Consider the following 15,652-nt stretch of genomic DNA (forward strand, 5'->3'; position numbering starts at 1 on the left):
CCCTAAAAGTAAAAGTTTATGAAAAAAATAATGAAGCACTCCCAAGGAACACATGTAGAAAATTTCAGATATATCGAACTATTTTTGGCGTCTCCCGGCCTTCTCAAAGTTTTAGCCTCGTTTTGGCACTAGAAACTCGCCCCATGCCCCTAAAATAGGAATTTTTTAAAATTGATTTAGTAACAGCAAGGCATTTACCCAAGAAGTATGTGTACCAAATTTCAGTTAATTTGGATCATTTTTTATGTCTCTAGGCCTTCTCAAAGATTTAGCCTCGTTTTGGCGCTAGAAACTCGTCCCCAGGGCCCCAAAATAAAAATTTTCAAAAAATGATTAAACAAGTGTCCGGGTATTTACTCAAGGAACACATATACCAAATTTCAGCCCATTTGGTTCATTATTGACGTCTCTAAGCACCTAAAACCGTAAATGACCCCCCCGGGAATTCAATTTTTAAAAATGGTACCAAAGTTGTGCGATTCGAACGTTTTCTCAAATTGAGGATGATTTCAGAAAATAATGTATCACGTGTAAAGTCTTTCTGTATATGCTGAGAATGGATTCAGAGGTGCTGCAACCGAACATGGAAGATAAACAAGCAGAGATGGAAATTGAACCGAGAAAGTAAGTAAATCTTTTCATTTTTAATTAGCTATTACTTTTTCCTAATCAGCTCTATTAATTAAGCACTTTTTTTATAAAAACAAAAAGGGGGAAAATGGGCCAAAAAATCGAGTTTTGTGGATTTAAATGAAAGATATCAATTTTTATGCAATTTTTCATGTAGAATTCGAAAATCGAACTCATTTTCTTCTAAAACATCGACATTGACCCTAAAAAAGGGGTTCTATTCTACCTATTTTCAGGTAAAAAATAGCTTAACATTGTAAATGAAACTCTAATCAAATTATTCATGGTTCTTATGAGAAAAAAGTGTACCCAAAGTGTACACACTTTGAGGATGAATCGCTTCTGACAAAATTGAAAATAATATACTGTACAGATGCTATCTGTGTTGTGTAGATAGTGGTGGATTTTTCGTGCTTTCATTGAGTGTCTTATTATATGTTTTCTCAGGTAAATTTAAACCAAACTTTGCTTTTTCCCTGTAGGGGTTTATTTTTCTTCTTTGTTAATAAAATTCTACTCTCACTCTCATTCACGGATATTTTTTCCCTTTTTAGTGCCAAGATATTCGCGAATCTTGCAATTCTATACAAAAACTCCAGTGAAGAAATGGATTCAAGCGATTCCGAACCGCCCATTCTACCAGAACGTGAAGAAGCTCTAAAAGAGACCGACATCGGAATCAGACTCTTCGTCTTCGTCTTCGTCGGATGAGGAAAGATCTTCATTACCATCAAGCTCGAACCCGTGGTCCTGGAAGTCGTTACAGGAGTCGCGGTGCTAGAACGCGTGGTCCGGGTCGTGGTGTTGGATGTGGTCATGACCGACCGGGTGATGCTCATGGAAAGAAAGTTCCTCCCAGTCCATGGAAAAAATGGGAAGACGCTCCATTTCAGCTGGAACTACCGGAATTCGACCGTTAAAGTGGCCCCACTGTGGAGGTTCCTGAAAAAGTCAGTGAGATTATCTTTTTATTTTTAACTGATGAGTTGATTCAACACATCGTCACACAAACCAATTTGTATGCTGATCAGTTCCTCAAACAGGCTCATATCACAGAACAATCCCGGGTCCATAGATGGAAAGAAGTGACCTCGAAAGACATTCTTAACTTTCTTGGTCTTACAATCTTAATGGGTATTCACTCGTTACCCACAATACCCGACTACTGGAGTAAAGACCCGCTTTACTTCAACCCAACGTTTCATGCGGTTATGTCGCGTAATCGCTACCAATTAATAGCGAAATTCATTCACTTCAATGATAATTCTAAATACGACTCAAAGGACCCCAAAAGAGATAGACTCTACAAAGTTCGGCCCTTGCTTGATTATTTGGTGGCCAAATTTCAGGAATTGTATCTGCCATCACGAGATATAAGTATAGACGAACGATTGCTTTTGTACAAGGGGAACCTTTATTTTAAACAGTATCTTCCCAAGAAGAAGGCAAAATTTGGTATCAAATTTTTCACTTTGTGTGACCAAAACGGGTACGTTTTCAACACTGAAATTTATGTAGGGAAAAACAAGCAACCTGGTCAAATTGATGATGACGTGCAGAAAGATCTCGGAATGACAGGTCGAGTTGTGGTAAGACTTATGCAGCCTCTTCTTAACAAGGGACATCGTTTGCATACCGACAACTGGTACACAGGTGTGAATCTTTACAAATTCCTACAAGAAAATGACACCCCAGCCTGCGGGACTCTTCGTAAAGACCGTGGTAAGTTCCCAGCAGATTTCAAAACAGGCAAACTAGAAAAGGGAAAGACCAGATTTTTGGTCGACGACAAACTATTGGCTATGCGGTCTCAAGACTCGAAAGATGTTTATTTCCTTTCGACCATGCATCGCCCTAAGCTCGTAACCGTATCCAAGAAAGACCGTAACGGCGATGATGTAATGAAGCAGGAGTTGGTGAATGATTATAACCAAAACATGGGGTTTGTCGATAAATGCGATTCAATAATAAATCAGCAAGGAATGGTCCGTAAATCACACAAATGGACAACCAAATGCGCTTTATTTTCATCTCATCGACGAAGCGATCTATAACGCTTATGTTTTACACGTGACATCTATTGAAAAACCGTTATCCTTCGTGGACTTCAAAGTCACATTCATCAAAGAAATCTTTAGCGATAATCATGGTTAAAGATCCATCTCAATCCGATACGCATTCGTTGGAAAATGTTCCAGTTCCGGAGACCAAGAAAGCCAAATCACACCACAAGAGATGTCACCAATGCCACAAAAATGGTATCAGAAAGGAAACAAAGTATCAATGCGACTCGTGTCCTTTAAACCCTGGTTTTTGTGTGGATCCTTGTTTTAAAGCTTTCCACTCCGCTATGCCAACGATCGCAAACAATTGAACTTTGATTGATTAACTTTGTGGTATTTGTTTTGATGAGCTATTTTTTAGATATCTTTTTTTGAAAAGAAAAATCTCTTTTGAAATTAAAAATAATCTTTTCACTTATTTTCATCAAAATTCTACCCAGATGCTTGAAAGATAAAAATTTTGGAAAGGGATTTGGTATGTCGGTTTTTCCCGACATTGGCAAGTTCGGAAAAAAATGTCGCTATTTCCCGACATCGGCAAGATAGGAAAAACTGGTTTTCGTAAAATAAATTTTGGCAAATAGGTCGACTATTTTAAAGACTCTTCGGCAAACAGGTCGAGATTTGCCATGTCGGCAAATTCCGACATCGGCAAAGAAATTGAAAGTGCTCATGTCGGGATATGCCGACATGGGCAGTTCGGTTTGAAACATAGTGTTTGGAAATACTTGCACTCGTTTTATGATAAAATCTTCAGGGAAACAAAGTTGGAAAGAGTTTCAAACTGCTTTAGTTGATCTTATAAACAGCCAAAATCTGAAGATAGCTTACAGCTCTACAAAAAAATTGTCGGAACCAAATGCTTTAAAGTGCATCTAAATGATAAGAGCTTCGAGTTATTCAACTTATATGTCAAATCACAACAAGGCAAAGGTATTTTAATTGCCTCCATTTGATAATTTTCATTGAAATATTAGCCATGTAGAAAAATACAGGAAGATAAGCTTACTCTGTCTAAAGTTTTCCATATATTAGTGTAATGATGATTTTGTAATTTTGTCGACACTATTTCAATGTTAAATTTCATACTTACGTATATTTTCAAAAACAAGAAGTTTCAAATTCGATATTGAGAAAAATCCAGGAGGATAAGCTATAGATTCAATTTTTTTTTAGAAAATCCAATTGAGATTCAACTGTCAACAATTAAGTTAAAACTTCCGATCAAAAAAAATAAACGAATGTAAAGAGGACAAAGAAGAACAGCACGATGATTCAAAAGCCTCATCGTCAGATCTTTGTATGTTTGTCTTGTAATTATATGAACAATTGTTGTTTAATTTTTAAGAACTAATAAAAAATATAATATCACCGTCTATCAAAAGTTATTGATTTGATTCTTATAAAGTAAATGCTTATGAGAAAAATGAATATGCTCATATTGTGCGCAAATAGCACTTCTCTACAAGATTTTCATTTTTTTTCTTCTTCATTTTCATCTTCAATTTCAGAATTTTTTTAAAGAATTTTTTATTTCAAATTGTTCCACTCACTAATATCTTTCCAATGATACCAAATTTGTGACTCCCCAAGCGATTTTAAGTACCTGAAAAGCCGATCGGCCTAAGTACCGCACTTTCTTTTACCGGTCCCGTACCGGTTTTCTACCCGCTTAGGCCGTTCGGTCAATATCAAAGGCCGATAAAAGGCCGCTAAAAGGCCGCTTCTGAAAGCGGCTTTGAAGCGGCCTTAGCGGCTTTTTCAATCGGCCAAAATACCGGGTCCCGTTCTTTTGCTGGCCGCTTTTAATCTTTTTCGGTTGCCGGCATAATGTATAGCCTCGCTTTCGAAAATTGTAAACACAAGCAAGACCGAAAAGAAAGGGAAAAAAACAGAAAAGCAAGTGGTTGGAGACATTTCCCTTTAAATGTTTTGGATTGGTTTTCTACAAATATCAAAGTGCTTTATTTTTTGTGAATCAGGAGTCTTAAAACTTTTGTTTATATTGTGATGTTTTTGAATCTTCAAAAATGATATATTTTTGTGTTGATTAGGAATCTTTTAAACTTTTTTTCTGCCTTAGTCTTTTAAAGAATGAAAATGATAAGTGGCTGTAAAACTAGAAGGATTTTTTTCTCTGTCCTTTTATTTTACACAGTTGTGTAGTTATGTATAGCTATCATATATTCTATCCATTTGAGTTGGGAGAAAAAGTTTTGTATTGAGAGGTAAATGTTGTCAATATAACACTTGACGTATGCTTTGCATTATTTCCAGACTGGCTCATATCGGTTGTAAAATATTCATATCAGTACACCATCCACACCGACAAATATTGTTTATTTGTCCACGTATCCTTTTTACAGTAATGATATTTTTATTTTTAGACTCAAAACAAAGAACACTAAATAAACCATACAATATCACTAATCAAAATTATATGAAGATAAAAAATTCCATCATTCTTCTTTTTTTACTGGTTCAATCAATGCTGCAGTGAAGAGGACACAATCAGTGAAAAGTTTAAATGGCTAGAAATTGTTGTAATTGACTCATAAATTGCAAAAACTCCCAGAAAATTTTAGCCACTACCGTAATTACAAACTGAATATAAAATAAGCGTGAAGATCCTTTCAATCAAGGTGCAACTAAATCCTCTGTTCCAGGACGGCAGAATTGACGAATTTCTTTTCGGAGATAATCAGTGCGTTGTTTGGTAAATCCTTTTGGTTCAACAATATTTGGCAACACTGGTGTAATGCTAGTTGTACTATTTTTCTTGAAAATGGAAACGGTGGTTGGTTCATCATCGAGGGATGCATAGCAGTGGACGATGCCAGGTTCATCCTTTGACATACGAAAGTGGTGGTACGATAATAAGTCCTTTATCGTCTTGAAATTGAGAACTTTTTCAAAATAGGTAGTCCAGTCGTACGTGTGGACATTCATCTCTTTATTGTGGTTACCAACCAGCACTGAGAAATTGCATTTTGACTTGTCACAGACATCGGCAATCTCATAAATTGAAGAAACGCGTGTGGAACGTAATTTCTTTTTGAAGCTACCAAAGCACCTTGAAATGAAATGATAGATAATGTTATAAAATGAGCGGTTTTAATTTTCAAATTTTGTGATTTTTGCCAAATTAAAGTCATAGCTAAAATTTTGAGAATGTCAATTCATGGAAATAGTTGTTTAGGAGAATGCGGCAGTCTTTTGAATAACTGATTACTCCAGCAGAAATTTTTTTAATGATAACGTCATCACATTGATTTGTCTCTTACAACACAGCTGTTACCTAGAGATAGAATAAGTTATCCATTTGTACTGGCTGAGTGAAAGTAATGTATGAGGAGTAACTTGGAGTAATTTATTCAATAGATCGCCGCATTTTCTTAAACGAATATAATTAAAAGGTATTATTTCCCATAGACTTTGCAAATTATGGGTTTGAATTTATAACAGATCTAATGAAATGAATTTCAATTTCAATCTTCCCTTATATTTAACTGAAATTTGTCACTGTTGCATTTGAAACGTCCATATGCCTGCAGAACTAGATTTGTGGATTAAGTCAAAAAAAAAAGAAAAATTAAGGTTCAAAATCTTTCATATTTTTATGAGAATAAGAAAATACCTGTCACAGCTAAATTTGGTGTGTCCAGCTATCATAAAGCTGTATTCAATTTTCTCATGAAGACCGTTCAAAATACGCCACATCAGATACCAAAGGAATGGATTGTTTTTGTTCTGCCCTAAAATTAAATAAATTAATATAGCCTCATGAAGTGGATTTATTTTGATGGGTATCAATTTTGATGGGTATCAAAATTTGGATTGATTCATGAGGTTAAATGTTATTGGATTCAGTTTTTAGCAATTTCAATATTTTTCAAAGTAAGGAAAATAGGCCAAATAAATCTAAATAACTTTTTCGAACTTTATTGTATTTGAAGCTTGATTATTTTGAAAATCTAAAGAACTAAATAATTGGAATTGGAATTTTATTCGCATTTTTATACCTGAATAATTATCAGCATGCAAATAAGCATCAGTTTCCCCCATCCCATAAGTTTCTAAAAAGTGATGAAGGTAGCTGATGGTAGCGTTGGCACCCTTGCCTGTTGTACAAATCTCATCAATAAGATAATTATACTGCAGATTTATGCCGTCATTGCATATCCCAAATATCCCACATTTCCTTGGGGTCTTGAAGAAAATCGGGCCCGGCTGAAGTGGGTTGTATGGGTAATGGGTTTGCTGGGCATAATCCCAGCTGTAATGGGCCAGGCCTTTGAATGAGCAAGGTTCGTGTTTTTCAAAGGCATCTTCAAAGTTTGCTGCCTGTCTTCTTGCTTCTTCCACCTTGATGAGAAAGAAATATTTGAATTTAAATTTTTTTTCGTACTTAATTATTGCATATTAGGATAAATTAACAGTTCTGTTTTGTATTAGATTGTGGGTGCTCTAACTATAATTTTTTTAAATTGGTACTGTAATTCATTTTACAAATTTCCATAAACTATTTTTAGAACTTTTTTGATAAAAAACGCCCCTCCCTCTCTCTAAAGAATGCTTTTATGAAAACCTTAGAAATCAAGTATTCAAAGTACTATTGAAGGTGGTTTTGTCGAATGACAGGCCATTATGTCCTATTTGGTCTTGAATTCTAGGGGTTATTTTGGAAAAATTCAAACGAAAACTAAACGTGAATCGGCCTCTTTTTCAACCGTTTTCTTTTTCCTATAGTAAAGCAATAGAGAGAGCATAAGTAAATTACGTCATTCAAACAATGGACGGACGCTTTGGCTTAACCCCATTTCCCCTTCACGCACTGCGATATATGGATGGTTTCCCCTCTTGCTAGTGACCCCTTGCGTCTCATTACAAGAAATAAAATAATACCTGAGCCCGATAATACCGAGCCTCTTGAGTGGCTTCTATAATGTGGGTGGTTTGCTCATCCTGGGCTTTGTCGTGGTCTTCTTCATCGTTATCCTCATTGTCATTCAAATGAGACCGCAAGAGTCGCTCGTTGCCTTGTTGGCACACCCAGCAAAGATCACCCATTGGTTTTGTGATAAGAATATTCGGTAGCTGCGTCTTCCATAAATGACCAAACGAACTTAGTCCAAGAAAATCGAAATTGTTCTCAATGCACAATTCCTTGTACTGTTTGTAAACACTCTCTTTTGTTTCGAACGACGGGATGAGAAGAAGTATGGCGTCACTGTCACGGTAATTTGGTACACGGCCGGGGAGAGAGATAGCGTTCGCTAGCGCATAATTTTCTATGAAATTCCTGGCCCTCTCTGTACTAACCAGATCAATTACGTTATGAGGCAGTCTCTTTGAATTTCCGTGAACGCGTGGGGTGGGACCATTTTCATCAAAATGTTTGCAGATAGCGGAATAAAGTGTCTTTGAAACAGTGTACAAAAAGAGAAACGTCTTACGACAAACATGTACCCCGCGGATAGAAAATTGTATTTTGTCACCAGTCTTTGGCTTTTGGGTAAAAAGAAAGCCCATTATCGCCATATCACGTTCCTTATCCTCAAGCTCCAGCATATCATTCCTTATTTGCTTAGCATCATCCTTTGTAAAGCTTAAGTAATAGTTTTGCTTACAAGAGCAACCTTCGCTGAAAAACTTTTCAACTCTTTCATCTTCCGAAATATCTACTTGACGCTGTCCAGACATGTTGATGTAAACGAGATCAGCTATCAATTAGGGGTGAGGATCTTAAATAGGGTGGGTGAAATAGTTCGAACGTGAAAGGAAAACAACAATAGTCTTTTGACAATAGCTCTTATTCAAAAAATCAATTGCGGACGTATAAGGAAAAATTAATATATTGTTACAACTTCGGACGTACAAGTACTAATATTAATAAAATGAAAAGGCTATTTGATAACTTTCGGATAAACAAACGTTCGAATAAATCGAATGGCGGACCTGCAAGGACCAAAGAGAAATGTGTGAACGTTCGAATTCCCGTGTTTCAAACTTCTCAATGACGTCAATCAGCAACATACAAAAAGTATCAGCTGTTTGATTCGAATTTTGTAATGACGTCACGAAGTTAACTGGCTGATTATAAAAGGGCGCGAAAATAATAAATCACTTTCGCTTTTGATTTACAAGATTGTGACGAGATTTGTTAGTTTAGTTCAAAAATCAATCAATTTATCTATTAAAATGGCCGCATTAAAAAATATTCTTTTTTACTGTGATTGTGACAATTCTACCGTCATCGTACCTTTAAAGAAGGTGACTTGGGAGGAAGTTGGAAAAGTTGGACACTTTATGGACGGAGACGAGAAAGTTCGTGGTGAAGTGCTGAAAATGGCCGGTAAGAAAACATTTTTCGTGTACTTAATAGGCTTCAAATACTTCAGGCGTACAAACTTTCACAACATTTTTCAAAATATGCATATTTTACGCGATTTGCGTAAGAGATGATGATTTTCAGGAAAGGCCATTATGCGTTTGAAAATTCAAGTTAAAATCAGAAGCTCAGATATGGCTCAAATGAAAGGCATTTATCCAAGAATTCCAAAAAATATCACAACATATATCTGAAAAGCAATATTTGAGAAGCTATGAATATAAATAGCAAATGTATGCCCCTTGTCTCATGGCATGATTTTCGAAGTAGTAGAAAAAACTTCATCTTTTTTAAAAAATCCTAAAAGTATTCTTCTTATAATTACCTTTCTAATGGTCGATAACTTTCTGACTTAGCATGAATGGGTTTTTTTAGACATGCTGAAGTATTTTATCAAACCTTTACTTTCAGGCATCAGCCAAAACAACCTATGCTGAGGTAGCAAAGACACCAGTCAAACCAAAGACCAAATCAACAGCAAGTACTAAACCAACTGTTGCGAAACCGATCATCAAAAAAACAAAGAAAAGATTAACCAAGGTTGCCAAAGCAAAAGCAGCAAGGTCAAAAGACTGTGAAGTGGACAATAGTGGCCCTGCAGAGGTAAAAACAGACAACTTACTTTTTCCAGATTAGGGACTTTCGAAATAAACTTTTTATTCAGCGTTTGTGCCAGCATTGAACATCAACTGCAGCAACTAAAAAATAATACAAGTACTATTTTAAATTTTGTCAAAAAAACACCCTGGTATTCAAAATTCTTCTGTATAATAATGTCAATAATTATCTGGTAGGTAGAAAATTGAAAAGAGAGCGGTAAAAGAATTTTCTTGATTTTAATTAGAACCACTTTTCTTTGATTCAAAGAGGGCTACAGCTAAAAAAATACTGCAAATTTTACGTTTGACACAAATCAATGTCAATTTCAAATAAAATTAAAACAGTTTCATGATCAGACAAGCTTAAAATTATTTACCTTTATAAGCAAGTGATTTTACTCTTCTTATTCTTTATACGTTGGGTTGGGGGTGATTTGCAATCTTCTTAGGATCCATCAATACAGCTAGTAAATAAAAGAAAATACATTAAAGGAAGAGAAAGAAATTTTAATAGAAAATCTAATTCTGCCATGGGTATTCAAAATTAAAAAAAATTGTTGATTCGCCAAAATAAGTTCTAAAAAATTTTCTGGTTTGCGAGAATTTGAAAAAAAAATTGAATTGACTCTTCGTCAAAATTAGTTCAAAATTCATTTCAATTTTAAATCTGTTTTGGAAAAATTATGAAGATTCAATGATAAAAATTTGTCCTTTGAAATTATTTAATCAAAAAAGTTGCCCAAAAGAATAACATTTACAATTTTAAGTATATGCATTTCTAGCCTCGTGAGATGAGTCAATCAGAAAGGGATGCAATCAACAAATTCAATTTGAAGAAGGACGCAAAAATGAAGGAAGTGAATGGGTTTATGATAAGACGAGTGCAAGTTGCAAACAGCATGGGCAACGACGGTTTCGATCCATCCAAATTTCTTCAAAAAACACAACTCAGGGCAAAAACAACACCAAAACCCAACACTTTAGAACGTACGACACCAAAGACTGCAGAACCAATAAAGCCTGTCACTCCAGAACTCACTCCAGAACCACTAAAGCCCGCCACTCCAGAACCACTAAAGCCCGCCACTCCAGAACCAGCAGAGCCTATCATCACTCCAGAACCTGTGAAACCAAACACTCCAGAACAACCAGAAAAACCCAACTCTCCAGAACAACCAGAACAACCGAACTCTCCAGAATCAGCAAAACCCAACTCTCCAGAATCAGCAAAACCCAACCCTCCAGAATCAGCAAAACCCAACTCTCCAGAATCAGCAAAAACCAACACTCCAGAACCTTTGAAACCCGACACTCCAGAACCTTTGAAACCCGACACTCCAGAACAAACAATTCACCGTGAGCCAATCAAACCAATAACACCTGAACAAGCCACATTCCTGAGAAACAAATCGAATACCTCAGTTGAGCACAATTGGACACTTCCTGGAGCAATGCCTTCCTTCAGTATTGCATCCACTCCAAACATGACACGGATTCCAAATTGCAATTGCAACTTGGTCAAAGTGATGCAGTGGATGGAAACACGCTTTGATGCAATTGATAAAGCACTTATCAACTTGGAAAACACTCAACAACTACAACAACGACAACAACAGCAACAACAACAGCAATCGCATCAACAAAACACGAACTATCAGCCTTTGGACAACGACTGGGTGCCACCTTTAGATTTTGAAAACGAAACTGTCATGCCATTTCAAGAAGAACACGAAGGCGTGCAACAGCAAGCTATGCAGCAACCAATAGAACCTATCTTCCATCAAGATGATCAACTGCCACAAACCGGACTAGATGAACCAAATTATTTACATGATGATTTAAATGATTGCTGAGCAGCTATCCAACAGCCTCGACTCAGATGAACGCAACATCAAAGAAGCAGCTGAATACGGGGTCAAGCAAGTGAAGAAATTTTTTAGTCCTGGAGAGATAATGACGTGCAACATAAATGGTCGTCAAGGATACATGAAATTTGACACTAAAAGGATGGAGGCTATCCTGAAAGCTACGTTTCAAAAGTTCAACATTTCCAAACCCCTGGAATACCATGTAAAAAAAATCATAACTGAAAAACTTAAAAAGTACCGGCAGGCCAACAAGAAACACTGTGCTAGCAATTAAGGCAAATTTTTAGGTCTTTGTAAAAAGGGTTCCCTGTAAGCAATTCAATCTTTAAGTTTCAAGAAAAGTTGGTTATCTTATCAGATTCGCGAAATATTTTTTCTAAATCATTACGTTCATCAAATATTTTGTACATATAATACTCTACTCCAGAGAAATTTGAGGCATCCTTCATTAAGATATTCGCTATATTCTCTTCAAAACATTTTGTCTGAGATTGTAAAATTAGTCCAAATGATTCTTTCCCAATATTTGCTAGATTTCATGTTTTGTAAAGGAAATGGAAAATTTATTCAATTTTGATTCTATAAATTCTATTTTTATTCTATAACTAGATCATATATTGGTTACAAACATAATTTGTTCAACCATTTACAGTGGGCCATTCCTGAAAATTTTTGTTACCCCTGTCGGACGACGTGTATTTTATAATTTTTTCTAGCCTCAGAAATAATTTTTCTTTTCCAGTGGTGGTCGCGAATTACGAAATCTATGTACTTCTGCAAAATGCATTGAAAATTCCTCTCTTTTTTGCCTTTTTTAATTCAATTGGCTTGGAAATTCAAACATTTTCTTCTCGCCTTGGAAATTTCGAATTTTGGTGAAAATTTTTGCCCTCGGAAATTGTGCGTCGTCCGCCCCCAGTTACAGAAAAATTCTGGAATGGTCTAGTATGGTCTTTGTAAAAATTTTAGAACCACTGATTCACAAAAGACAAAGAATTTTTGAGGATTCTACAAACTATTGCAAAATAAAATTACATCAAAGAAAATTATAATTCTCTCTACCTTGAATTTGCTCGTTAGATTATTCCAATACCACGTAGTCGAGCAGGATGAAATCTCTTCCTACAAAAGATAAAAACATCATTTGAGTAAAAAAGTTTAAAGATTTTGCTTTACTACATTTTCCTGAAAATTAACTAACACATTTAAATGCCAACTTGAAGAGTCTTTCAGAAATCACATCCAGGTAGTAAACGCAACATTATTTGAGCTATTCCATTTTTAAACCATATATTTTTCCAGTGGGGTCCAGGCCTTGATTTTCCAAAGAGTTTCTTTTCATTTTTCAAATTTTCCAAGGGGATATTAAAGCCAGGCGGTGTCAACCGAACCCTATCGAATCGATTTTTGTTATCGAACCATCAAACTTTATCGAAAAAAATTGAACGATAGCTGTTCGATAACCGAACCCGATCGAACAGCTATCGAACTTTCAAAAATTTCTTAACGAGTTCGATTTAGTTCGATGAGTTCGATTTAAGTTTGACGTGGTTCGATGAAGTTCGACGTGGTTCGATGAGTTCGATTTAAGTTCGATTTAGTTCGATGAGTTCGATTTAAGTTTGACGTGGTTCGATGAAGTTCGACGTGGTTCGATGAGTTCGATTTAAGTTTGACGTGGTTCGATGAACGTTCGACGATTGTGTCGGATTGATTCTACTTTTCTTTACCTTTCAGAAAATTACAAGGTTGTTTAATCAAAACGCAGGCACCGTGTGCTTCACTCATTATTGCTCATTTGAAATAATAGGGATGACACTTTCTTTAAAGAAAGTAATAGAAATTAAAATCTTTTTTTTACAAATTAACAACCAACCGATAATCTTACAAAAAGCTCCAGCTTGTCCCGTCCGATTGGGATAGATTTAGGATGGCCGGCAAGAATGGCCTGTGGGCGGCCTTCCATACGCCCTTGGAATTTAAACAAAAAATTGGGCGGTAAGGTATAAATTGATTTAATCGAACCAATAGAACTTCATAGATCTTAATCTAACTGATCGAACTTCAATCGGATTCATAGAACTGATCGAACCTCAATCGTATAATCAAACAGTCATTGAACTTTACGAAAGTTTTCTCGGTTCGATAGGTGTTCAATTGGGTTCGATAATCGAACAGCTATTGTTCGATAGGGTTCGATTAGTTCGATAATTGAACAGTTCGTTTGACATCGCCTGGTTAAAGGTTTCCATGCGTTCTCTCCTCATAAACTGACATCAATAGTCATTTTGCAGGCCCTTTTATCACAAAATTTCACTTTCCAGGGGTGTCGACCCTAACTTCCATGGGATAAAAGTTTATTATCCAAAATTTCCAGGGGGGGTTACTGAAAGAAGTATGTCAATATCCCTGTACAATTTTTTGAAATAGCCCATTCCATTAGCCTAAGATAATAGTTTGTTTTCCTCAATGTCAGATTGGAGAGCAAATTTGTGATAGAAGCAGCATTACAGGGAATGTGTTTATTATTTTCTTGTTCATTAGTCTGCTTTGAACTAATAACAAATGACATTTGATGCATTGAGGAAGTTTCATATATTTTTCAAGTTTTTAAGACGTTTCAACTGGAAGGTTTCAGCTCATTTCAATACATGTCATAAGAAATACTTTTGGCAGGAAATCGAATTACTTACATCATGCAGCTAAGTTGGTAATCAAATTGGAATTCAAATCCCCAGATCGATTTTCTTGAACCATACGTCTGACTCCTTCTCCCCATCATGGTCGAAAGAAAGGTCTCAGGAAACGTGCGCAAGTTATTTCACTAACGATGATTTCAGGAACGGCAAAATCCGTGGGGATAAATTGTTTGAAAATCGTTCCGTAAAATAAACTTCCAACAATTTGTTTTCATTTTTGTCGTTGCCGGCAAACACAGCCCGGTCTTTTTACCGGTCTAATGGCCGATCGGTAGCGGCCCTGGCCGTGGCTGCAAAAACAGAGGCCGCTTGAAAAGCCGCTTAAAAAAGTATTAAGATAAAATTTCCATGACCGGTACATGGCCGATAGAAAAAGACGCAGGGCCGGTCAAACATAAATCTTGGCCGCTAAAAGGCCGCTTTTTTACCGCTTTTTGGCCGATCGGTCTGGGCCGGTCTTTTCAGGTACTTAAAATCGCTTGGGGAGTCACAAATAAGAAAATATAGCTTTTCTCGATGTTGACTCATAGTTTTTGGACCTACCTGGAGGTCCTATAAATTAACCTGTGTTCGTCCGTCCGTCCGTTTGTTACCAACTTTTCTCGGGATTGAATCATAGGAATTTTTTGATTTTTGGTACAAAGGTGCAAAATGGTAGTGGCCAAAATGTGACGGAGCCCGATTGTGGGCAAATTTGGGCCAAAAAACGGCTATAAAATGGGTTTTTTGGACTTTGTGAAAAATTGGATCATTAATTTTTTCTGATTTTTTGCATGAAAGTAGGGTACCATCATATGTAAAAGATGGCTCAAGCATATTTTTGCAAAAAAATTTTGTTGGCTCAAAAAACGCATGTTTATCTATAAGAATCACTATTAATAAGCATACATCAATGTTCTTAGTCAAATAACTCAATTTTTTTTATGAGATAGATGTTTTTTTTTGCTCACAAAGTCTTTAATATGAAAGAATATTTCAAGAGCATGCACGTTTTTATAAGAAACAGACGACTAATTTTAATAGATCGTCACTATTTGTGTTCTGAATAATTGTTTAATGGTCACGTCACGTAGATATCAATTACAAATGTGTTAAATGCATAACCAGGTAGGTCCATAAAAGTATCACTTGTTTTCTGATTTTTTGCATAATGATGCAAAATAGCGATGCCCAAAATGTGACGGTGCCAGATTTTTAAGGAAAATTTTTTTGGCCAAATTTGGGCCTGAGTGGTTAACCCTATTAGCCCCAGGGGGGGGGGTAGAAATTTTTTGAACGACTTGAAACTTTCTGACTTTAAAAAAAATCTTATTAAGAGTACTTCATAGGGTCATAGGTTATCCAGATCAGGTTTTATGACTTTATTGTGAAACATGACATAAAATCGCTTAAAACTCAAAAT

At 36.0% G+C, this 15,652-nt stretch overlaps 2 protein-coding genes and 1 long non-coding RNA gene across 3 annotated transcripts; 2 read left to right on the plus strand and 1 right to left on the minus strand.

Moving 5' to 3' along the window:
* The first annotated feature begins 1,760 nt into the window (after window positions 1–1,760).
* Window positions 1,761–2,684, plus strand: LOC136821561 (piggyBac transposable element-derived protein 4-like). Its single transcript, XM_067077787.1, has one exon. The coding sequence runs from the start codon at window positions 1,761–1,763 to the stop codon at window positions 2,682–2,684; it is 924 nt and encodes a 307-aa protein (XP_066933888.1).
* Window positions 2,685–9,499: 6,815 nt separating this feature from the next.
* LOC136821520 (uncharacterized) lies at window positions 9,500–11,536 on the plus strand. The gene is made up of 2 exons (XM_067077747.1): window positions 9,500–9,687; window positions 10,466–11,536. Exon 2 carries the CDS (start codon window positions 10,475–10,477, stop codon window positions 11,534–11,536), a length of 1,062 nt encoding a protein of 353 aa, XP_066933848.1. The 5' UTR covers window positions 9,500–9,687; window positions 10,466–10,474.
* LOC136821523 (uncharacterized) lies at window positions 9,734–14,355 on the minus strand. The gene is made up of 4 exons (XR_010848758.1): window positions 14,245–14,355; window positions 12,614–12,673; window positions 10,061–10,147; window positions 9,734–9,782 (listed from the first exon to the last, which is right to left on the minus strand). It is a non-coding gene; the product is annotated as an uncharacterized lncRNA (long non-coding RNA).
* Between the last annotated feature and the right edge of the window lie 1,297 nt (window positions 14,356–15,652).

The sequence above is a fragment of the Clytia hemisphaerica genome, unplaced genomic scaffold (assembly GCF_902728285.1).
Source record: "Clytia hemisphaerica strain Z4C2 unplaced genomic scaffold, Clytia hemisphaerica genome assembly, whole genome shotgun sequence".
NCBI classification, from domain to species: Eukaryota; Metazoa; Cnidaria; class Hydrozoa; order Leptothecata; family Clytiidae; genus Clytia; species Clytia hemisphaerica.

What these genes read in the sequence shown, in the direction of transcription:
- LOC136821520 (XM_067077747.1), top strand. Translation starts at nt 10,475, where the DNA reads ATGAGTCAATCAGAAAGGGATGCAATCAACAAATTCAATTTGAAGAAG.
- LOC136821561 (XM_067077787.1), top strand. Translation starts at nt 1,761, where the DNA reads ATGGGTATTCACTCGTTACCCACAATACCCGACTACTGGAGTAAAGAC.